This window comes from Podarcis vaucheri, assembly GCF_965113315.1.
Source record: "Podarcis vaucheri genome assembly, chromosome: 8".
In the NCBI taxonomy this organism is placed as follows: Eukaryota; Metazoa; Chordata; class Lepidosauria; order Squamata; family Lacertidae; genus Podarcis; species Podarcis vaucheri.
The window spans coordinates 36,844,565-36,870,326 of record NC_138766.1 but is presented as its reverse complement, the minus strand read 5'-3'; the positions used below and the strand labels follow the sequence as shown (position 1 = coordinate 36,870,326).

At 41.3% G+C, this 25,762-nt stretch overlaps 1 protein-coding gene across 3 annotated transcripts in view; it reads left to right on the top strand.

Annotated features, from left to right (window-relative positions):
• The window catches only part of NFATC1 (nuclear factor of activated T cells 1), a 131,046-nt gene that overhangs the window by 89,994 nt on the left and 15,290 nt on the right, over positions 1–25,762 (top strand). For 2 of the 3 annotated variants that reach the window (XM_082234972.1, XM_082234973.1), the window contains exon 9: positions 4,434–5,114. In XM_082234972.1, the coding sequence (XP_082091098.1) occupies positions 4,434–5,114 (681 nt within the window). The remainder of the gene's footprint in view (positions 1–4,433; positions 5,115–25,762) is intronic. The other variant, XM_082234974.1, reaches the window with a different exon arrangement.

The window sequence follows — 25,762 nt, the reverse complement described above, 5'->3', positions numbered from 1 at the left end:
CAGAAATCTGATATTAAAAATGAGAGAACTCAGAGAACTCTTCAGCTGTGGGGGAGAATTTCAATTTCCACAGCATATTATGTAGTGGAACAAAGTGTCCAACCTGAGAAGAGAGTTCCGGAATTTGGGAACCATGACTGAGAAAGCTCTATCCATAGCCCCCTCCCCTTCTACCTTACACTGGAAAACAAGGGTCACATAGCAGGACCTCAAGTGACGACTGCAGCGTGGACAGGTTCATATGAGAGAAGGCTATCTTTCAAATACCCTGCACCTCAACCATGCAGGCACCAACATTTCATATTGTGTCTAGAAACCAGATCGAAGTCCATGCGAGACTTTGAACGCAGATGTAATATGATCAAAGAGGCAGCTCTGGGTTAATAATCTGTCTGACATGTTCTGGACTAGCTACAGCTTCCAAAGGTGTTTCAGAGGCAGCCCCATATAAAGCATATTATAACTTGGTAGCTATAAGCAGCAATATTTTCTTTCCCCAGTTTGCAGCTGGCATACAAGCTCAAATGGATTAAAAGCACTCCTGGCTGTAGATGCCACCTGGATACCCAGGAGCAGAGCTGGACCAGGAAGCCAAAATCAGCAAACACAGTTCTTAGGGGAAAATGTAGTCCTATCCAGAACAGCCCAAATATCAAACTCCAACTGCATTGGCAGTATCACAAAATCATAACTTATTTGTTATGTGATACCATGTAGTTGTCACAGTCACACCATGATTCCCGGATTGGCTGAAATCAAACACTTTCAAATCTGGGAAACAATTGCTATGAATGCATGAAAAGGTTGACCCCTGCCCTCCATTGCAACTTTCACATTAAGAATCAAACATTTAAAAATTCTGACATAGCACTAGTCACTATACAGTTGTTGTTGATTAAATCAGATCATGCCATTAGTTTTTTTCTAAAAGCAACAGAAGCTTGTTGACAAGTTAGTCTACAAACTGCAGTGATGAGAACAGGGTAGCTCTTAAGTCGGAATATATTGCTGGCAATCCTGTCAGTTTTATCATATATTTTCAATTATGTAGTTAATCCGCAGTGGTGAAAATGTTAGTGGATTATTGGCTTGTAACACTGATTAAAGAGTTAAAAACAATTGTAAAGTAGTTGGGGTTGTGTCCAGCTGAATCCTACAGTAGGTCCACTGAAATAACTGGACTTCCTTTAGTCATGACTCATTTAAGTTCATTGATTTCAGTGCATCTACTCTTAAGTATAACTTCAGTGGATACCTTCCTACATTTGTACCTGGGATTTTGCTGCAGATGGAAAGTACATGTGTTATCCAGTGGTTTTAGCACCGATCTTGACAACCTGCTGAACAACCCTGAATGTTCCACAGTGTGGCTTCATGAGTAAAACTGCATAGTTGAATCTGGAGGGTAGTCTGACATTTCATTTTGACTCAAGATTTTAACTACATGAACCAAATCTCCCTAATGGATTTATGCCACTGTCTCTAACAATGGAGGATTTATGGGATTTGCTTGACAGTATTCCAGAGATTGCACTTATCATATCACTTCACAGATACCCTGTGGATGCATTGGAATCCTCTTTAATAACAGTATTTATTGGTTTAGCATCTGTAGCCTCTTCTGGCATTCACATTCATTTTGTATTTTTTACTGTTTTTCAGCATATGCACACATCCACACATGCATTCGTGGTAATCTTTTGCTTCTTTTGGATCAGGCAGTAAATTGCATGCTGGATCACAGGACAGCATGCAGTTCGTCCTAAGCATATAATCAGAACTAGTTAGTCTCAACAGCTGTATGGCATGCATGGATTCAGCAGACAAAGAATTTTATTGCATAGAGATGCAGTAATGGGAATAGCTTCACCTGCTGAAGTCCGATTTATCGTGCAGCTGTTAAAGGCATAGGAGCCCCCTCCCAGCAAAAAAGCTTGCTAACTGGAATATCCTTGTTTTCTGGATCTTAATCAGATTCATCCCTTCCACTTCCACTCTTCTTTATAACACTCACTCAATGGAAACTAATATTGGGTTCCCTAAAGTATAATGGGCAGTTGCTTCTCGGCTCCACCCCATCCCAGTGTTCTCAAACCAATAAAACTAGCATTTGGTAAACCATGAAGAAGTGGTCAAAGTAACACATTTATTTATTTTTTGTTGCTCTGGGGGAGGGGGCTGTAATATGTTTCTTGTGTCCAAGAATCTTCTTTAGAAGTAAAGACAAATTTGGACTCAGTTTACCTCTTTCAGAATTGCATGCTTAATGTATTACGATAGAAAATGCATGTTCTAGCATCATTAGTTCCACATAAGCAAATTGGAGGCCCCAGGGTTTTCCTCTGGAAGAACTTGAATGCCCATGGTTTGACAGTGTCCTGTCTCTTTTGGTGTTTGTTGAACAGCCAAACATTTTAACGGCAATTGTAAAGCACTGAATAACTGAATTATTTGGAAACAGAAGAGAATTGTAACATCACTGAGTAATTTGAATTACTTGGAAATATAATTATACTTAATGTTGAGTTTTTAGTAGAATAACCCAACAGGCTAACACTCTGTGTAGATGTGAGCCATAGAAGTACATACGTCAGAGCCAATAAAGTCTCGTTATGCATTTGCATGGCTCTTTATAGGAAGACCAGAAAATCTGCTGTGACATCTTACGTCTCAACTAACTGGTTTACTGCAGCATGCACAACTGATTATGCTGCCTAAAACAGCTCTGATTACAATAATCTAACTAGGCTTTAATACAACACAGAACCTTTGGTTGTTGTTTAACAGCAGTCACCCAATTACCATATTTTTTGCTCTATAAGATGCACTTTTTCCCTCCTAAAAAGTAAGGGGAAATGTGTGTGTGTCTTATGGAGTGAATGCAGGCTGCACAGCTATTGCTGAAGCCAGAACAGCAAGAGGGATTGCTGCCCCTCTTGCTGTTCTGGCTTCTAGAATGCAGAATATTTTTTTCTTGTTTTCCTCCTCCAAAAACTAGGTGCATCTTATGGTCGGGTGCGTCTTATAAAGTGAAAAATACGGTAATTAGAAGAATGGCAGCTGAATGCCTTGTATTTTGTAGTATGTGCCATATTTCTAACATATTATAATAGCTACAAACCAAAATAGATAAATGTTAGAAACTCTGGATTCTAATATCACAGCAAATGGACCTTTGCAAATTCATTTAAAAAATACACACAACCAACCATACTTGTCCTCCCTCAGCAAGGTTTTTGTGAAGGTTTGATGTGTTAATATCTTACTCATTCAGAGCCTTCATTTCAGTTTATAAAACTTAAATGACCCTTACCACATTTGTGTCCACACAGGAGCTCATTGTGTTTATCCAACTGCTGTGATGTCACCATTTGGAGACGTCACTGATTTATAGCTAGCATTGCTGCAGAAATTAGGTTCTAATGTAATTTTGGCTGATGCTATGTCTAAAGGTGGATGAATCTGATAATTTCCTGATCACCACATTTCTGCATCTGTTTGCTTCTTTTTTAAAAAAAAGTGTCACCACAAAATTATCTGCATTTTGGTGCAAAGTTTTCCTAAAATGAACATTTTTGTATGCATCGTTTTAATAAGCCCTTCAGCCTTCTCTCCCCAGCATTTTTAGAAACTGTGACTTGTGCTTGATTAGCAAGTACAGCCACAAAGTGTGGTGGTGGGAGGAGCTGTTGCCTCACTGAGCAAGTAGAAGGTAGCCTGTTTTTGCATAGTAGAATGTAGACAAGGGCTTTAAAGGATTGTTTCTATCTTTCTGAATCAAGTAAGCCGTGATCTGGATGCTCCTTGCATACCATATATATATTGGTGTGCTCTTCTGTGGGCTATAAAAATGATATGTAGACCCTGTTCCACTGTATTTGCTTTAAAAAAGAAAAGTCAGATTCTAGCTTGTTCAAGAAAAAAGCTGTATGATTAAATGCATCATTTTTCATAAGCATGCCGTTCTTCCTGAAGTTTTGTTTTGGTGAACTCTGGAAGCCCCTTTTCTGAATCCCCATGCTTGAATTTACCCATTGTGCAGACATCTATCAAATGGGCCATCAGTAGCAGTAGACATGTGGTAGTACATCCAAGTTAAAAAATTTCCTTTGATTACTACAAATCCATAGAGCCCTTGGGTCCAGAGCTTCTACTGCAGCGCAGCTATTTGCAAATAGATTTTTATAGCACATTAGAGCTGGAGGAGAGTCCAAAGAAAATAGTCTTTTTCAATATTAGAACCAGCTGTGACTTTCTTGTGTGGATGACTCATTCATATTTTTTATGGGGTGGGAGAACCAGGCAAAGGACACACAGAGTCTTATTCAAGACGTTGTTTGTTTTTGCAAAGGGTATCCTAGCCACAAGCCAACTTGATCATACCAGTGTGCAACTCCGTGTTTATTTAAAGCACTTTCTTTTTCTTTCAACAGTTCCAGTTATAAAAACAGAACCCACTGACGACTATGAGCCTGCTCAAACCTGTGGACCAAGGAACCAAGGATTAAGCCCTCTCTCCAAGCCATACTACAGCCAGCAGATCATGATGCCTCCTGATCCTGGCTCGTGCCTTGTGACTGGCTTCACTTCCTGTCAGCAGAGAAATGCTGTGATGTCATCGTCTCCCAGCTCAAGTCCTAAGCTGCATGATCTTTCCTCTCCTGCTTACAAGTGCATCACCAACCCAGGCCACAGCCACCTAGGACTTCAGCAGACGGTTGGAGGTGTCCCCGCCATACAGGAAGTGCCAAGGTCTATAGTTGTGCATCCAAGCTCTCCAGATCAGTCATCTCACATCATGCTGCAGCCGCAGGTGAGTCAACATCTGAGCAGTAGCTGTTCCCTTGGTTACCAACAAACACTCTATCCCAACAGTCCCTCCTCTCCAGTTCCATCTGTAACCCAAGAGCCAACCTATTTGCAGTCCTGCAGTCCAACTCGCTCATCCGTAATGGGTCAGCAGCAACTGCCGAATGTTCAAAGAAATGAATCTCCAGCAAATCAGCCACTGCCGTTGCCCGAGTTGCATGAGGACAGTAATCATAATTTGGCCCCTATTCCTGTAACGATCAAGCGAGAACGCGAGGAATTGGACCAGTTATACCTGGACGATGGTAAGTTTCCTGCAGATGTAGAGGTTTATGTTCAGCCATTTTGATGTGCCATTGAGTTCTTTTAACCTCCTGAAACGTTCTGATGGGGGAAGCTGCCCGTTAACAGCTTTGCGGAGTGTTGCCTAATTTTGCTCGAGTGACAACTGGATGGGAAAGATTCCTTTAATGTCATCAGCAATAATGAAAGCGCATAATCTAAACGTTTAAATGCTGTTAGTCATTGCCGAAGTATCCACATGTCCAACAGCTACATTGCAATAATCTTAACCATATGGTCTTGGCTTATATCGATGCCAGTGGCTTGCAGAATGGCACTGAGAGCTGATTTGGAATTGATCCACTGCCTGTCATATCCTGCAGGTTGAAATGAGCAAGCTTGCTATCTGGAATTAAGTGATAAAACTGCTCTGTTTCAGCTAAGAAAAGTCCAAATTATAAATCAAATCGTGACTTTCACTCTTCGACATCTGAAGTTAAGGCGGCTTCACCAGTCACATCTCCAGTTTCCTTACTTTCTGTTGTAAATGTGTAGCTGGCTAATACACACACTGCACGCACCACTGCAGTGTTAAAATGCTACAATGAGTTTGTCAAACTCCAAGAGATTTATTCCTTCAGAGCAATAAAGGGCAAAATCTGGAATTTTATTAACTCACTGAATTGTGATGTGGTGTTTACAGCCCTGGTAGTTCATATGAACTTGTGCCTTATTTACCGTATTTTTCGCTCCATAAGACACACTTTTTTCCTCCTAAAATGTAAGGGGAAATGTCTGTGCATTTTATGGAGCAAATGCACTGGACGGCAGCAGGATCCCTCAGCTGCCGCTGCAGTCCCAAGCTGAGGGATGCCTCCGCCACTGGAGCTATGGCTTCCGTCCATCGCTCGCTGTAAAACAAGCAAAGCGAGAGCTGCTTACATGGCTTCTGTCCCGCTTTGCGCGGCTCTCGTTTTGCTTGCTTTATAGCGAGCTGGGAGCAGGGGCGGACGAGAGCCATGGCTCCCGTCCGTCCCTCCTCCTGCCTTGCTCCTCCCAGCTCGCTGTAAAGCAAGCAAAGCAAGAGCCGCGTAGAGCATGTAAGCAAGGCAAGAGGAGGCCCACTTCAGTGACACAAAACATGATATAAATGCACCATGGTATAGAAAGACCTTTGAACAGATCCCGATTTTAAGGTAATTGTTCCACTTAAACTATGAATATGATTGTCTTGTGGGGCAAAGCAATGACATTTTTTAAAAAATGAAGTACTTTATTAATTCTCCTCCTGAATTCTGATTAAAAGTCTGAATTTTTTTTTATGTTATCTGGTTGTGTAGCAACCTGTTCAGATATGTTACAGATCTGAGGGGGCGGAAATCCAAAAGTAATTGACTCAATCAAAAATATTCTATGACTAATACCAAACTTCTCCACCACTGGAATTAATATGGCACTCATGCAGACAATGCAAATTTTAATCATGCAATTAATTTAATTAAAAGGAAAAATCCTAAGGAAACCCTTGGTTTTGCATGTTTTTATATCAAGGTATCTGAGGATTACCTTACACTTTTTAATGCATTCCTTCCTTCAAAAACAACATTCTCCTTTGGTAATTTTATTTTCAAATGGTGATGTTAAAAGCAGGAAAATGGCACTCTTTCTGGAATCTTCCACCAGAAGGTTGGCTCTCTGTTTTTAGATGGCATTTAATCAAATTATCAAATTGCACCAAAGTGAGACACTTTTAGATATGTGACAATTATGCACATCCATATAGAATCCACACCACCTGTCTTTTGTAAGATATTTCTAAAATAGCTCAAAGTTTGTAGGACATTTCTCAATCAGGCAGAGTATTCGCTGTGGTTGACTTACAACCACACTTGCACTTGAAGCTGGCAGTTCTTTGGCCACTAGCAGAATGTCACCTTTCAGTAAAATTTGTGCCTTGCAAAGTATGTGCAAACTCTCTAACTGTTCCTAATTTGCAAAGTCAAATTGGTCATTTTCAGTATCAAAGGAAGGTCATTTCCTACAGCAAATGCCATTCAATTGTGAAGTTATTTCCTACCATTAAAAACATCAAAGAAATTAACGGGGGTTATCAAGAAATGTTATCTTTGTGAGTGACAGTCAGCACCAACAGGAAGAAACTCCTGGAAAGTAACCGATGGTCCAACTTTTCTATGCTAAGAGATATTATTAGTCAGTGTTTCACTGAATGCACTGATAACAAATAATGTTTTGAAGGAAAAAACCAGCAACCAAGTTACAATAGCTTTTCAAACCAGAGGCATTTATGTTCTAAACTTTTTTTTTTTTAATAAAGCATATTAACTTTTAACTAATGTTGGCTTATTTCCATCTAAACTTTGGATGAACAAGTCATAGGTGTGCCCCCTACACACACCCCGAATCTGCTTCAGCACAGAGATGAAGGAGGGGAAGTTATGTCATGTGAGCAGAGATTTTTCTCCTCATGCAGTTACTTCACTGGACACAACTCCTAGAAATCATGGTTATACTTTAGATCAAGCCAGTGTATTTTTTAAAAAATGGTTTGAAGTTGGTGTAATATCTTGGCTTGTTTGGGAGCTGGTAACCAACTCATGCCAAAATGGGCATCTCTGGTTTAGTCAAAGACTTCCTGGTTTAAACATTTCACACAGCAGAGTAAGAACTAAAGAGGTTGCATGTTTATGCGAAAGGTTCATACACATCTTGGCATAACTAAGCCAAGGTGTGATCATTTGAATGATATTCTTAATGGGAAGCAATTTCCCAAAATGTTAAACAAAACCATTAAAAAGGTTACCTAAAATGCACATACTTTAAGTAAGATCTGTGAAGCCAATGGAAGTTGCTTCTAAGAATGTGTGCTGAAAATCATTGGTTTAAGCACTGTTGATCATCTCCCCACAATATTCCGTTACCCGAGGAACATTAATTTAATTATCTAAGGGATTTATGATTGGCTTTCTGAGATGTCCTCCACAAAGCAGCTTACAACATGTTTACAATATAAATCCAACTCATAAAGCTCATTTAAAATATGCAACCGACAACAATAATAAAGTGAAAACCAGCAAAGAGACAATAATAAAGTTTGGCCACCATCCAATAAGCAACCACTATTTATGACCCTGCATTAAAAGCTATAGAGAAGAAATGTGTCTCCAAGGCCTGCTTCAAAGAGGTAGGGTCTGCCTGATGTTAATAGAAATAAATTCCATAACTGCATGGTCACTGCTGAGAAGGCCCTGTTACAACAGCCCATTGGTCTGATTCCCATCAAGGACAAAATGCATTAACTTTCCCGTCCACAGCACCTCAGTACAAACTGAGTGTCATATTTGTCTCTGAAGTCAGAGTTACCTGAAAAAAAATTGGGAAATGGAATCTGGGAACTAAAATGTTTGTTGCTGTTTTTTTCATTGCACTACGTATCCCCCCCCCTCTTTATAATTGAAGGCTTGCTTGGATGGTCTTATCTGTAAGAGGGATGGGGAACCTATGGGCCTCCTTTGTGGTTCAACTCCAGCTCCCAACGGCCCCAACTTTAAGGACAATGGGCAGGGATAATGGGAGTTGTCATCCAACATCAAATGGAGAGCCACAGATTCTCCGCCCATTAGGTTGTCTCTGTCTGTCTGTCTGTCTGTCTGTCTGTCTGTCTGTCTGTCTAGGTAGGTGGGTTTAGAGAAAGAGAGAGGGAGATGCTAAACCAAGAGGTACCTGGATTTTTTAAACATGGCTGACAGCAGGCATCAAAAACACCTCATCCGCTTCCCTGCCCCAATGCCATTCAGCTTCTGCCCCTTGTAATTGGCTCTGTGCAGCTGTGAGTTTTATAGCACTTTGCCCATGAATGCATACATTTCAATGGCTTTCTTAAAAAAATAAAAGATAAATTGGGAGTATTAAACTCTCGCGTAAGTATGTTAAAAAAGGTAAAACCACAGGCAAAGTGTTATTGAAAGCTGCAGCCTAACCAGCCGTTTTAAAGGTGTCTCTTAAAAATAACTTTTGCAGTAAAAGCTGTAACTTATGGAGGTAATATGAGCTATTGCTAATGTCCTTCCCATGAATTGCTTACTCTGTCGAACTGTTAGATGTCTGACGTGTCCATATTTCTCCTATACAGCATATATTAAATTCTGTTGCCTCTACACCATATGTTCGGGAAGGGCGGGGGTGTTATATGTATTTCAAATTTATATATAAATTTGAAATGCACATGATTTGGTCATATAGTTTATTTGAACAGGAACTATACCAGACAGAATTATTCTTGCGTTGAAATGTATCCTTTTTCATGCACCTCAGCTTTGTGATTAAAGTGATTGGCTCTCGAGGCATTAAGTTTAGTCTGCTGCTGCCACAATTATGCCTTTTAAAAACTTCTGAGTGTTCTCACTGATTTCCAGTAGTCCAGATGTCATTAGAACAACATGCAGGTACTCTGCAAAGCCCAGTAATACTGTCAACACACCAGAGTGGATTTCAAGCTCCCCATAATGCCCTCCCTCTCCTCTCTTCCCCTCCCTCTCTTCCTCTCTCCTGGCCTAGTCTAGCAGCTCTGGAGGGGAAAACAAAAGGCTTTCCTCGTGGAAAGTTTTAGTAAACCTGGCTGAGCGCCTGGGTTGAGGACCCCTCCTCATTTATAATGATGATTGAAAGCGTACATACTACTGTGTTGAAACATGCTGGGTCGCTAACATTGGAGATGAAGGTTAGACGCGATGGGTAGGAGAGGAAAATATAGAACTCAAATAATTCATCAGGGTCAAACCTTTAATGTATCTAAATGTCTACATTTGAGTGGTGGACCATTAAATGAAACCACAATGGGTCAGGTCACAATATTAAGATTTCCTTTTTTGCTTCAGCTACCGGCTTGTGAAGGTTCTCCATGTCTCTCTCCCTCTCTCCCCTACACCTTGAGGTGTCCCCAAGGCGGTGAAGTTACTTCCAATCTCTCAGTTCTCCTGGGTCTCCCTTGGAGGGGGTATGGTGCTATATCAATGGCATTCCAATTTTCATTAAATTTTATGGTCATATGTTATATCACATGTTTTACATATTCATTTGGTTTAGCTGGTCAGAATATAATTTGCCCATCTCCATCCCATCCAGAGAGATGAACCAGAGTTTTAACTGGAGAGAGAGAGAGAGCAGCAGGAGGAGTTTTTCACAATGTTATACAGAAAGAAGTTACATAAATTGATAGCATTCAATATGGGAAGCAAAGGAGCATCTAAGATAATATACCTGCTCAGTAGACTGGATAATGATGGTGTCGATGGATAGAAGAAGCACCCCAGAAGAAGGCTTAGAAATAAAAGGTGAGCATGCTAAGTTAGGAAAGGCTCTCTTTGACATCAACTCTAAGGCAATGATTTTCAAACTACGGCCTGCAAAGTTCCACAATGTGAAGACTTTTGGTGATGGACAAACTGGTCCTAAGTGCTGCTTCTCTGCCATTAGTAATTGTCTCTTGCAATGTGTAACTTCAGGAGGATGCTGGGACAGGTGTTCTTACGGGATAAGGGCTAAGTTCAGCACACCACACATGGTAATATGTTAGTAGAGAAAGATAGGAGCAAGTGCACTGCGACTCGCAGCCCTGTAGAATCCTGTTCCTTTTGCACTAAACATTTTAATTAAGCGAATGTGCTCAGCCTCATGACATTGAGTGCTAGCTCTGTTTTTTAGCCCAAATTTGTCTTGTGCAAACAAATGGAAAGACCAACGAGAGTCACTTCCACATTTCAAGCCACTCGTTTCCTTCCACGACAACATTCCAAATAGGAAGGATTTTTTAAAAAATAACTGCAATTTTGCTCGGTGGATAAGGCCCTGCTGTGCATAAGTTATAGTAACGTTTGTTTGCTTATAAGCCTGGGCTGGTGCCAAAGAAAATTTACATTGTGCAGAAGCAGAGCCTTCTGTCCCGAGAAAGCATTGTTCAGATGCTCGCATTCATCACTGGAATATGATATTAGCTCGAAATATTTCTGGGGAGCGTCACCCGAGAGCTGTGCAGTGTTGGCAGATCAATCCACAGCCACTGTGGGAGCTGCTTAAACTCTTGTTACTCTAATGACCTGGCCTGTCTTTGCAAAAAATGCTTCTGGAGAATTTTTCTTTCTTTCAAAATTAGGCCTAAAGCCAAGGTGGGGCCAGTTGTCTCTTTCATCAGGATTTTGGCCATTCCTGACTATTGCATAAGTTTTGCAAATGTGGTGAGGGAAAGTAGTCCTAGTGGCGTACTGTTTTATGAAGAACAGATCAGGACATCCTTCAGGTATACTGGACCGAGGCCATTTAGGGCTTTAAAGGTCAACACCAACACTTTGAATTGTGCTCGGAAACGTACGTTTAATTTCTCTACCGTTGTTAATTAATATGAGTTTAATCTTTGTGCTGTTCCATAACCTAATCTTAGACTACACTGCATGCTTGACATCGTTCTCACTTTACAGTGTCTGGACTATGTATTAAGAACTGTTGCAGACTATCAATCTTCATAATCTTGAAAAACTATTGTAGCCAGCACTTGAAATGTGTTCACTTGACCTGAAGGGAGCTTGTATCATATTTCAAATGATAATGTGTATGAATCAATTTAGTGTGTTCAATATACCATATGAAGGTTGATTATTAATAATGATATAAAAAGCATTGTTATCAACGAAATGTGTCCTGGAGACTATTAGTGCTCATTACAGTGCAAGAATCCTCTTTATTTGCATGGCATGTTTAGGATTTTCCAGCAAATCAAAATAAACATCTGCTGGAGCTTATACTAGGGACAGGGAAGAATTTTTATTCAGTTTTCATTTAAAAGCAAGCCTCCCTGATTTGCACTTTTTAAAACATTAGAAGGACCAAAATTCAGCCATCATTTGAAATTTGAACTTCTCTGAATTTTGTAATTCAGTTCCTCTACCTAGTAGTATATTAATATATATACAGTGGTATCTCAGGTTAAGTACTTAATTCGTTCCAGAGGTCCATACTTAACCTGAAACTGTTCTTAACCTGAAGCACCACTTTAACTAATGGGGCCTCCTGCTGCTGCCGCCGCCGCGCCGCCAGAGCACGATTTCTGTTTTCATCCTGAAGCAAAATTCTTAACCTGAAGCACTATTTCTGGGTTAGCGGAGTCTGTAACCTGAAGCGTATATAACCTGTAGTGTATGTAACCTGAGGTACCACAGTATGGGGAAATAGCTTGCAAAAGTGTTTGCATATATATTAGGATAAATTCAAATGAAATTTTTCATGAGGATCTTAAAAAACAAAAAAGGGCAAAACCTCAAACTCACATGGAAATATGAAGAACTGAATTTCAGTTTGGGGAAATGAGAAACTGAGAGGAAGTGAAATTGGCAAATTCACCCACCCCTAGTCCAGATTCTCTCAGTGCTGTGAGATCCTCAGGAGAGGTCTGGGATGGGAAGGAGATTCAGCCTGCACTTCAGTACAGCTCTACTCCCGTCTCCATTGTTATGTTTGCTAAATAAGACTGCCATTATCATGACGCTGTTATACAAATCTATGGTGCATCCACCCTGGGAGTACTATGTACAGTTCCAGTTACCATCCCTCAAAAAAGATGTTGTAGAGCTAGAAAAGATTCAGGAAAGGGCAACCAAAGCGGTCAAGGGGCTCATGCAACAAACCTACCAGCAAAGGATGCAATATATGGGAGGCAGGGTCATTGGGCGGGGGGGAGAGGAGAATGTGAGTAAGGGGAGGCACAGGAGAGATGTATGCAGGTATGTAGGATGTGGCTAGAGAGACGACCCCCCTCCTCTTTCATAACACTAAAGCCCTAAGTCAGGGGTGCTCAGACTTGTTGATCATTTTTTAGGATTGAAGTTGTTGAGCTTTTTTAAGGATTTGACCCCAATAAATAACTGCCACACAGGGGCCGGATAAAACTGGTCAGGGGGCCGAATTAGGCCTCCAAAATGGACTTTGGACATGCCTGCCCTAAGTCATTAGATGTAGCTGAATTGTGGGAGATTCTGGATAGAAAAAAAGGAAGTACTTGCCCAATGCACAGTTGAGCCATGTTGTTTGCTGCCACAATATCAGAGGTGGATTTAGGGGAGCACGGCTGGTTCAGTCAGACTGGGCACGGAGCCTCAGAGGCATTGCTGGGACACTGCAACCAGAGGTGCTGGGTTGCCCCCAAGATGGGAGCTGGAATGTGTTGCATGACGCAGGAGGCCGAGGGTTCTGGAGGAACTGGCCACTGGACATGCGGTGTGCGTGGGGTCGCCTGAAGATTGAGAGGGACCAGCCCCATTAAAACAAATATTGAAGGTGCCAAGGTGCCTTCAGCTCCCTAGAGTTGGCATGCATGGCTGCAACTATTATTCAGAATGGAGTACGAAAGGTAGAGGGGCACCACTAAAATTTGAGACTCCAAAGGGTGTTTAAGGACACAACAGAAATCACTGGGTTGAAGCTGACCAAAAGTCCAGAGGTAGCATTATTATCAATTTACGATGGGGTGGAAGGTTCACAGGCTCTGAAGGACTTGCTCACAAATTTATTGACAGCTGCATGAAATATTATAGCTAGGAAGCAGAAGGGGCAAGCAGAATATAAAATGGAAGAATGGTATAAAGAGGTGTGGGATATTAATCATAAATTAATGTGCCATCCAGGTAAGACAGGGAATATGCAGGAGAAATGGTTTTGAGGAAATATGGGGGGTGTTTGTAGAATTTGTACTGTTAAAATGGAAAGGGGTCAAACTATCGCAAGAGGTGTTGAAATTTTGGAAGGTTGGATAGTTGTAATAGAATGGTCTCGGTGGTGGTGTGCACATTTTTATTCTTATTTATTTATTTTTATTATTTTGTCTAAATGAATGAATGAATGAGACTCCAAGGTCCATCACAGACAAGATGTAGTGATGGCCACCAACTGGCATGGCTCTAAAAGTTGGTTAGGCAAATTCATGGAGGATACTACTAGTCATGATGCCTGTGTTATACCTCCAGCGCTAGAGGCAGTGTGTCTTTGAATACCACTTGCTCAGGATGACAGATGGGAGAGTACTGTTGCTCTCCTGTCCTGCTTGTAGGCTTCCCGTAGGCATTTAGCTGGCCACTGTGAGAACATTGTACTAGATAGGCCTTTGGTCTGACCCAGCATGGCTCTTTTTATATGCTTAAGAGGTCATTGGCAGTATGTCCTGAAAGCCCTGCCTTTTGGAGTTCCCCCAAACCTCTCCAACTCCAGATTGGTGCAGTGACTGCTAGAAAGTAGGGCTTTGTGTGGCGGCTGCAAAGTTTGCCTGAAAACAGGTATGTTTAGGCTGTATCCTCACCTCATCCATAAAGCCAGAAGAGCTGTTATTGCTTGTACAACAGCTCCCCACCTCCGCCGCCGGTTTACAGCAATTGAGGTTCAGGTTTGCGCTCTCCAGAAATGCAGAGATCACAGGGAACGGACTGCGAAGGATTTTCCAAGCATTATATATAATTCAGGAAAGCTTACAAGTGTTTTCGTAATAGAAGTGAGGTTTGGGAATAGCATCAGATGGCTCAGGGTTATAAGAATAATAATACCAGTAGGTATTGCAACTGAATCTCAACGCAAAGTCAAAAAGACCAGATAGTCATCTTTCACAAAGTGGATAAGTCTGTAGGGATATAGTGGCATGTGGAGCTGTTACCACTTTTATTTAAACGTAAGACTGGTTACAAGCTCAACCACAGAAAAGATTGTCAGCTTATTATGAGAAATGGATATAAGGAGCCGCAGTCAGTGACTCGGAGTCCGCTACGTTTCTGCTTCTCCAGTTTCCCCAAATGTTCACAAGTTTCTTTACAGTTGTAATATTTGAATTCGTGTTGATCTTGACTCCCCCCCCTTCAAATGAAGAGAAAGAAAAATAGCATTTGCAAAGACATAGTGTAATATAGTGGTTAGAGCTAAAAACCGGGGCCAGTGAGACCCTGGTTCATTTATGCACCCAATATATCACAGGGTTGTTATGAGAAGAAAATGAGGGTGGTTCAGCTCCTGAGAAAGCAAGAACCTCCTGCAGCATCAGGTCAATGACCCGTGAAGTCCTGCATCCTGTTCTCAGAATGGCCAATCAGATGCAGGACATTTGCCTCACATGACAAGAAATACAGGACATTTGCCTAACTACACTGTAAACCCAGGCTCTACTGACTCTGGGCCTTGACTGATATTTTTTCACACTCTTTTCTCCTTGGCTATTCCTTCCCTGAGGCTGCAGTCATGGTCATGTAACGTGGCAAGCTGTCGGAACTTAGAGTGGTCTATATCAAACTCTATTTGAAAGGCTTGTTTTCCCTACACCAGGCTTAGCCTGGCAGTAGCCCTGCTCCCGAACCGAGTTTGGATCTGGCATACTTTACACCAGCTTATTTTAAGCCGGTATAAGCTACACATGCTATACTTAGGATTGCTCCCGTAGTAGTGTGTAGGGGACGCAAGTTAGTCATTGATGGGTATATATGTCTAAGCCTGAATTGACCCAGAGCATTTTATTATAATTAGATGGTAATGATAATGATAATATTTCTACCCTGCCCATCTGGCTGGGTTTCCCCAGCCACTCTGTGCAGCTTAAAGCACATTTAAAAAAACACAGCGTCAAACATTAATAACTTCCCGATACAGGGCTGCCTTCAGATGTCTTCTAAAAGTTGTGCTGTTCTTTATCTCCTTGACATCTGATGGAAGGGTGTTCCACGTGGAAGATGCCACTGCTGATAATGCACTCTGATTGGCTCCCTGTAACTTCACTTCTCACGGTAAGGGAACCACCAGAAGACCCTTGGAGGAGGACCTCTGTGTCCTGTTCTTTATAGGAAAGCCCATATTAAATGCCAACATGAGTTTTAAGACTAGTTAATGGAAATGATTTAAGAAGTACTAATAAACTGCTTCCAAATTCCTGGGCTAGATCCAAGAAGTGGCTCACATGAGGCTTGTGGCTTGCTTAATGGATTGCTGGAAGGGACTGTTGGAGAAGATGCTTAAAGAAAAGCCTAATTAATGAATATGTGTCAAAATATTATAGCAATGAATATTTTGCTGCATTTTGTAGATTGCTATCTGGTGTATGCCTCTAATGCTCTTTTTTTTTATAATGGGGGTGTGCGTGGAACCCAGGCTAATACAAAAGAAACTGAAAGCAGAGAACATAACCACCCGCACAAGTTTTTAAAGCTATATTTAACTTTAATTGGGGAAAACACCTGCAGAAAGGAATTTTCAGACTACGAAGAACCTCCAGACCAAAATTACCACACTGCTGCATTAAAAACATTATATATATTTATATATATATATAGCTGCCTGGCATAACTCATAACCATTCACTTTGGTGGTATATGTGAGATAAATGAGCCTATAAGATAAAGAAGCATAAAAAAATAATCTAACCTTTTGTCATTCTGAGATCTATAGTTCTACTATGTGAGAAATAATTAAGGATTGGGGAATGTCCTCCTTTGTGTGCCATTCCTGCAAAATATGGCTCAAACCCAGAAACTGAATGAATGTGATGAACTTTTAAGTGGAAATGCAAAACAGGGTTTTGCTAGAGTGGGTTTTCATTCCATTTCCTGCTTCAGTATATTAGAGCTACAGAAATGCAACTTAGTCTCAGGATTGCATCCAACACTGTGCAGTTCTTTTCTTTTCTTCCTTTTCGCAATATGCATAAATCCAGTTGAGGCCAAACCTTTGGGCAGAAATGAAAGCGGAAACTTACCACCCTGTTTCCTGCTCCAACAAGTGAAGCATGACTGCCAGCTTCCTCTGCTGTTACCTGGAGCCTTCTTTTAAAACTTGTTAGTGTGTATCAGACAACGGGCGATGATACATCAGGGATAGGCTGTGATGCAGCACAGCAAATATATATGACTTGCCCATAGAAGTCTATTTTAATGTTCTAATCAGTGTCCTTTTTGCTTCTCGAAGTCCAATTCTTTCCCATGCCATTTCCCCCACTGGGTCTTTTGATAGGTTGCTTTGTATGGCTCCTATTGGTGAGAGTTCATCTTGTTTAGGCCCACAGTTGTCAGAAGGTAGAGTCAGCCCCCCCAAAAGAAAACAGAGAATCAGCCAGTTACTGTTCCTATCAGACTTCCAGTGCTGGTTTGAGGAGTCCTTAGACAAGACACCTGCAGTAGATCCTTGTCTCTCAGTGTTGATCCCCTTGCTAAGAAACTAAGAGCCCTGGTGGAGCATCATGGGACTTGAAGTCCAGAGGGGCTTCCAACCACAATAAGCACTCTGAACAAGCTATAGTTCCCATGATTCTTTGGTGGAAGCCCTGAATGTTAAGTTGCCATAAAAGTATTTTAAATGTATGGTGTGGCTATAACCCGAACCTGGAGAACACTAGCCGACATTGATAGACGTATCCTCTCTGAATTTGGCTCTAGTCTTCTTTTAAAGCCACTAGGCTCCTGGCAATTGCCACCTCTTCTGGCAGCTAATTCTATAAATTAGTTGCGCATTGTCTGTTCTGAATCTTTCCAGCTCTTCAACGTCCTTTTTAAAAGGTGGAGACCACTGTACTATATGTAGTATTCCAAATGCAGCCATGCCGTGTATTTGGTACAAACACATTGCAATTTGAGTCGCTTTGCATCGCTGTCAGCAGCAGAGCAAGCTCCTCATCAGCCTGACAACTCATCCTCCAGGTCCTTGCCAGCAACCTCTGGTGGGCTCTTCCCCACAATCTGGAAACCAGTGGCCTAGAAAATGTCAACAATAATATTGTTTTTAAAATCTTCCAATTTTTCCATGAAACTACGTGCTATTTATTTGAAATCTTTCTGAGTTCTGTAATATGTTTCTCCCAGACAGCTGTGCCTTTTTCCTTATTGTTTTCTTATTGGAAGCATGCAAGCACCCCCCCCCACCACTTTTTCTTTTTCAAACACCCACGGTCATGGTAAAGAAAGGACATGAAAGCCTTAGTGTCTGAGTCACTTGTCCTTCCTTATCTGTCCGTTGGAGACATTAGCTAATCAAAGTTTGATACTCAGTACAATAGGGCCAGTGCGCAGTGGCTCCCTCTGTTATCCTAACCAGCATGGAAACTTATTATTCCCATGGTCACAGCAGAAGGCTGGGTTTGCTTCTAACTTCACTGCCCTCGGTCTAGAGGGCTATCTTCGGCAAGCACAAATCTGATGCCGTATGTATGCCTCTGTTATCAGCGTCCAGTATAAATGTCTTCTTTCACCCTTCCCCCCGCCCTTCTTCTTTCCCACCCGATTCATGAAAATTTGTGCCCTGGGATGCTTCTCTATCAGGCTCTTGCAGCTGCTGTTGTTTTAGATACGGCAGGAAGCGGGTACCGGAAAACACTTAGCGCTCACGGCCCTCAGAAAAATCGAGAAATTCCTCTGGTTTACTCAAGGCTCTGGCTCCAACGAAAGCCAGAGAGAGAGAGAGGCCCTCAATCAGACAACTGTGTCTGGGCTGCAAATGTCAGAACTGAGGTTTTAGCCATCACCTTCTTGCAGGGTACTCCAGAGATATTTGATACGGCTGTGTAAATCATGAAGTACTTGGCGCTGAGAAAAAAGTTCCACTTCAGTTAACATTGCAGAAGTGGGACTGACACGTGTGCAGCCAGCGCAAGCAGAGATGTCTGCTTGCACAGTTTTCAGCCAGCTGAGGAAAGCCCACCCCCCCACCCCTTTTTCTTAAATTTCCCCAGGGACAGGGCCTTCTATAAAGCCACTCTGTTTAATGCTATCGCTTTCTCATGCCCAATGTACGCATAAAAGTACATCGCCTCCAAGGTTTGTTCACTGCGTTTCTTTAAATGCTTTTAGCAGCACCTGGAAGGGGGGGAAGGGGAGGGGGAAGTATTTGGCCATGGAGGCCGACAGAAAATAGAGAGCAAACTCAGTGAAACTAAAAACGGCATTCTGTTATTTCTTTGTTTGAAGTCAGGAAAATAGGATGCTGCCTTATTTGTTTTCTCCAGCAATGTTTAGGAGGGCTGAAGCATATAAAATATACAGGAAAATATAGCAATTGGTGTACATTTTTTAAAGTAGCCAATGTTTTCTTTAAAAAAACAAAAAACAGACATTATACATACATATAGTATATCAATTTCAGATTCCCCTCCCCTCTCATATACTAAATAGTTGCTGATTTCAAAATAAGGTCCTAGAAGCCATCTCAGCCCACAGCCACCAGCAGTGAAGAGCACAATTCGAACACACACACGCGAACTAACCCCACATTGCTTGCCTAAGCTTGCCTCCAGTCTCCCGAAATTAATGGACACTGTGTGACAGAGCAGTGCTGTTTTGTGGACTGACTCCCTAGTTAACATCTGTAAATGTTTGGGGGAGAGAAATTACATATTAAGACGTTTCTTTTTTAATTATGCTCTCCAGGTGAGATTGGTTAAGAGCAGAGAAATGTATCCCACAGCGACTGATGTCAATAAGCGAGCAGTCCCTAAAGCTGGCCAGCACTGGGAAAGCTGTGCTAGTTGCTGCTTTTGGCTCTGCTCCCTGCTTTATAATGTCAAAACGTAGAACTGCCTTTATATGCACTTTCATTTTTTCCTCCACAGTAGCAGTTGCCAGCAAGCTGTAAACTACCATATATCACTCAGATTTAAAGAACCTAAACTTTAAAACAAATTAAACATTTGTTGACATTGTAATAAAATCCCGAACTGAACTGAACAACTCAGTAAAACTACACTACAATTACTTTATGGATTTAAGATTGTTTTCTGGTATTCCCAGATGCCCTGTGCAGGAAAGTTATTTCCTTTTGGCAGAAGGAGAGGTCCCTTCATAGATTAAGTTCTGTGGCAAACGGGAGGTTAAAGTCTTGTGGGAGAAGGTTGGTGTCTTCTCTTCCGCAATCTAGAACTACGATTTGTCCAGATTTCGGCCGGCAAAACTCCCACCCATTAGGTTTAAGGAAAAAATCAGGGCAGTCCACATTTTTTAAAGAACGATTTAAAATGTCCATCTGGCTGTTAAAAATATTTACACGGTTGGATAAGAGAAAGGCAAGCGAAAGTGACTCAGCCTCTACACAAAAACAGGTAATTGCCTGAGTTTCTCCCTCTCTCAACTTTTCTTATCTTCCATCTCCATGCTTAGCTGTAACGTTCTGTGTTCTTTTTATAAGCATTTTCCCTTTTTCACTGAAGTGGAAACCACTTCTTCCCAGTTGAGTTAAATGCCAGGTTTCCATTCTTCTTAAAACTTCCTTCCAAAACAGGTTGGAATGAAAGTATTTCAGAAATGTGTGTAGACGGAAGCTACCCAAGATAATCATTTGTGCATTGCTGCTTTAGAAAAGGTGTGGTGAAGCGGGAGAGGCTCCTACTTCTACCTGTCCAAAGAAAAATCTCAGGATGCACAACGTTTACTCAGAGCTTTTAAACAAATCATGTTAACTGTTTTTAGGCAGGGCCTGATTAGCCATGAAATATAAAAGGGACAATTTGTCTAGGGCCCCTATCATTTTCAAGTACTCCTGCCTTTAATCGCTTTCTTCAAGACTACAGTCCTACAAACCCGGACTCATGTGCAGGGGAGACCTGCTAGAGAGGTTTCTGGAAGCTGCTACAAATTGTGCTACTGGGAAGTCATCCTTTTAAAATTTTAAACAGGGTTGCCTGTTTAGCTGTTCAGTGATGCTTTGAGCTGTGCACCTACTTCCCCCTCCCCCATGCGTATATGGAGCTGCGAAGAGCCACAACATGACTAGAGCCTTCATGGTTATGGAGAAGCCTTGAAAATGTGTAGCTGATGTACGCTGAAGAACCAGAAACCTAAGAAAATAGACACACACTCCTGACAAAAAACTTGGCACTTTTTGTGTTCAAAATTACAATTTTCAATCTGCAACGAACATACTCCAAAGAATTTCCAATGAATATTAATAAAATCTGGGCTTATTCAGGTTGAACATTCTACTCTCTTGGGGGTTCAATTTGTTTTGTGTTTTTCTCTGCAAATGAAAACATGCATGCATGCATGCATGTATGTGCACATAGTCATGGGTTTCTGTACTATGGATTTCAGCTTTTCTCTAGGGCACACTCATTCATTCATACATATAAGACACCAGTGTAGTGCTTCCCTTCAATAGTTTTCTGTAGTTAAATGTTGCTGAATGAGTTTAAGACTGTGGTCCTGCACCCATTTACCTGAAAGTAGAGATTAACCTCCATTGAACTTCTGAGTGGGCATATCCGGGGTTGTGCTGTAAATTGCAGTTGTTCAAAAAGTGGAAGCAGATTGTTTGTGGCTTAAACTATCTAAAGTTTGTTTTAAATACAGTCGTACCTTGGAAGCCAAATGCAAGCCATTCCGGAAGTCCTTTTGATTTCCAAAACGTTCGACATCCAAGGTACGGCTTCCGTACTAGAAGCTGCCAAAGCCCCATTGGATGTTCGGGTTCCGAAGAATGTTCACAAACCGAAACACTCATTTCTGGGTTTGCGGCATTCAGGAGCCAAAACGTTCGAGTGCTACGGTGTCCATCAACCAAGATACAACTATAACTAATGCCCTATGCTTCAGAAAGCCAGTACAGGGCCAGCTTATTGCAGAATAAACAATACAACATACAGAAGGCACAAGAGAGCTTTCAGCCATGTTTAATGGGGTGAATATATCTCTGTGTGCTCAAGCAATCAGTAAAATTTTGGTATAAGTTTAGAGTTGCATAAGGACTGAAGAATATCCCCATTTATATTGCTCACTTAGAGATCCTAGACACAAAGTGCTATGCAGAATAAGGCCTCCAGTGTGTACCAATAAAGTAGACCATGTGCCAATGCTACTCCTTTGCAGAGAAGACCCATTGAAAACAATGAACATGACTAACCTAGGCCCATTAATTTCACTGTCTCTGTTCTGAGTAAAACTTAGTTGGAGGCAACCCCTTGACTCCTGCATCTGCAGGTTGCAAGTGATTTTGCTTTCAGATACCAAAGGAGATCAGCATTGCGGCTGTAATAGAGGAGGCCTGTTTTGTCTGCTACAGGTTTTGTGTGCAAAATGTGCTGCTGAATGCTCAAGATTATTACAGTTCTTTTTATTATTTAAACTGCTGAGCAATTGAATGAAGAGCACAGCTAACTTTCAGAGAATCTTTTTTTTCTTATGTACTGCAGAATCACAACCCAAGCCAGGATGACACATCGTAACTTTCCAAATACCGATATGGTGAGGTGTTTTCTCAGGAAATTTAAGAGAAAACAGAAAATGATCGTACAGGCAGATTGCTATTGATTGCTTTGAAAGTACAATGCAGAATGTTCTGAGTCATTCCAGTGGGGTTTTTTTTTAAAAAAAAAAAAGAATATTCTTCCATGTTTCCCACAGTGAAAATTCTGACGATTGGGTTCTCTCACCTGCCAAGGAAGAGGAGAAAGGAATAATCTGATTGGGGCCTATTGGTTGGACTATATTAACCACTACCCCAAATCAGGGGTAGTTAACATGATGCCCTGTAGATGTTGTTGGACTACAACTCTCATCACCGCAGACCATTGGCTGTGAAGTCTGGGCCTGATGGAAGTTGTAGTCTCAGAACATCTGGAGGGTCCCACATTGACTATCCCTGCCCTAGATTCACCTAACTGCTAGTCCTGGGAGTAGCATCTCTTATGAGAGGAGAAGCAAGTAGTGCATGCAAAGTGTTTATGTAGTTCTAGTGAAAAATGGAAGCTCTACAGCTCTCACTTTCAAGGCATTCTGCCAGATCACTTTGAGAGCCTGGACTTGGGTATTCACATGTGGCTCTCAGGCTGGGAAGCTAATCTATAAACTCTCCACAGTTCGAGCAGAAGATGGTTTCTCCCAAGAAAACAGGTAGGTATTCGCAAAATTCAGAGGGTGGGGGTGCCTTCCCTTGGCCTATAGTGAGGGGTTATACAGCAGAGCTCAGCTTTTCTGTACACTTCATGCACACATTCCTCCTTTGCCCACCAAACATTAATCTTTCCTCAGCCAAGTAGCAATGAACTCTTGTCACCATCATTATTTACAGTGCACTGTATGTGGCTTTCTGTGGGGCGGAAAGTTGTGAGTCCCAGACAAAATTCATATCATTCAGCTCACTGGTTAGTTTATTTCTTGGTGGGAGATAGTAGTTATCATGGCTTGTTGTGTGAGATATCAGAATACACACCCACGTCACTCTGCTTTTTGTTATTTTAAAAAAAATGCATGGAACTGTCTCTCCAGATTACAAGCAAATGTTTAATTGGGACATTTGTATTTAACAGTACCTGGGTCATCAGTGAGGCAGGATAATTCTAAGCATCAGCTGGTTGTGAACACAAATAAGACTGTATTTTGGTACTGATTAAAAAAGTATTTGTCATTACAGAATATTTCTCAACATTGTGCATAATGAGCAATTCATCAAAGAATATTAGATGTAATGATAGTTTCATTCGGTAGAGAGAGGTCATTAGGTTTCTTATAATTACACATTGCTGGAGCATTAGTTACTATCAAATCAAATCAACGGACCAGACATGTACGCTCTCTAATTGATTTTATGTAATTACAAGTATGAGCAGCAGTAACTATAAGGACTGGAATAATCTGAAATCTACAGCCTTAAGTACCAGGTTAAAAGGGTTGTTTGAGTAAGTGTAGAGGCCATAAGAAGACCATAGTAACAGCCATTAACAAAAAAATTAATCAAAGTTTAATGCATTTTAAAGGCTGATATTTTGTGAACTATTCATTATGAGGCATTCAGGGGAGTTTATACCCAGATAAAGCCATCTGGTTTTATTTCAACCACAACATGTTTGAATTATTTAAACATTGTGCAATTCTAAGAAATGTTTATGATTTAAATTCTGCTATCACAACAGTTTATATCAGGATGAGAGTGCCTGCTGGCATATTGATTATTCAGAAGCAGACAAGAAGAGAGAATTACTCATGCCATATTCACATTGAAGCATCCTATACTACTATGCAAACTGTAGGTGCCACCTTATATTTATTTTTTAATAAAATCATAGAATTGTAGAGGTTGAAGGACCCCTGAGGGTCATCTAGGAATCTCAACTAGATCATACATGACAGATGGCTACTCAACCTCTAATTAAAGACCTCCAAGGAAGGAGAGTCTACCACCTCTCATAGGAGTCTTCTTCACTGTTGAACACCTCTTACTGTCGGACAATTATTCCTGATGTTGGAATCTCATTTCTTGAAGTCATTTGTTTGGGTCCTAGACTCTGGAGCAGGAGAAGACAAGGTTGTTCCACTCTCCATGTGACAGCCCATTCAATATTTGAAGATGGCTGTGATATCTCCTCTCAGTCTCCTCTTTACCAGATAATCTTACCCAATTTTCTCAACTGTTCCTCCTAAGCAGTGTTAGAAATTGTGATGTGAAAGCTAGGAATTAAATGGCACCTCAGACCTAGGTTATGGGTGGAATGTCGAGGAACACTTTTTTATAACAAGAATACAGAGCTGGAAATGAATGAACTGCAGCTAAAATATTATGTTCGTTTTTCACATGGTCTAGTCCTTCCCCTTCCCATCCCCCACCCCCAATATTCTTAAGAGGGTCTCTTCTCCAGAGGCTGGAAGTGGGGAGGCAGAAAAAGCTGCTCCTTTCCTTCCACTGCAATTTTAATCTGAAATCTTAGGCACATTACTGCTCGCACTAATGAAATTCCCTGTCACAAAATGTGCCTAGAAGAATGGGAGTTTTGAACACTGCTCATAAGGCTTGGTTTCCAGACCCTTAATCATCTTGGTTGCCCTCCATGTTCCATCTTGTCGGTATCCTCCTTAAATTGTGGTGTCAGATATGGTCTGACCAAGGCGGACTATTACTTCCCTTGATCAGGGCACTAAGTCATTGATGCGGTGGAATAAGCTTCCTGTTCTCATGGATGAAACTCTCAAGTGGTTTTTGTTATGTACTGAAGTTCTCACCCTGGGCCAGCAGGGGGATACTGTAGATAGTTATGCAAATAAGGGATCGAAAGTGACATTCAGTGATGGGATAGTTTTAGAAAATTGTTACAGTTACGTTGTACTGGAGCTCTATATAAGCAGGCTGACTGAACCCTTCAGTTCAGTTCTGTCCTGGCCTGTGAATAAACAAGAGCTGTTTGAAGAATCGCTGTGTCGTCTGATATGTTCACCCACAACCTAACAGTTGTAGTGGAAACTTCTTCACAAGTAAGAGTGTATATGTGGAGAAATTAAGGATTTGGGGTGTAGGATAGGGAAGGTTTGAGGCAAAAGTGACATATTCTGATATACTGAAACCCTGGTGATGCCACTTCTCCTGGAATAGCAAATGCATGTCTAGAACTCTCTTGAAGTGCGTGAAGGCAAGTTGCAAGGAGAAACTGGCAGGTGGAATAAAGTTTGTGCATCCATCCACCTATTATTTCACTCCTGAAAACTGCCCCCTCCCAAAGCTGATTTTCAGAGGAGGAAAGTGAGGTTCTGTTTCCAAACAGAAGAAGGATGGTAACTTACCTGAAGAAATCATGGATCAGGAAAACATTTATACAACATTTAGGAATCCTTGTGCACTTAATAGTGCATTCCTATTCATGCTTGCTCAGAAGTAAGTTCTAGTGTGTACAGTGGGG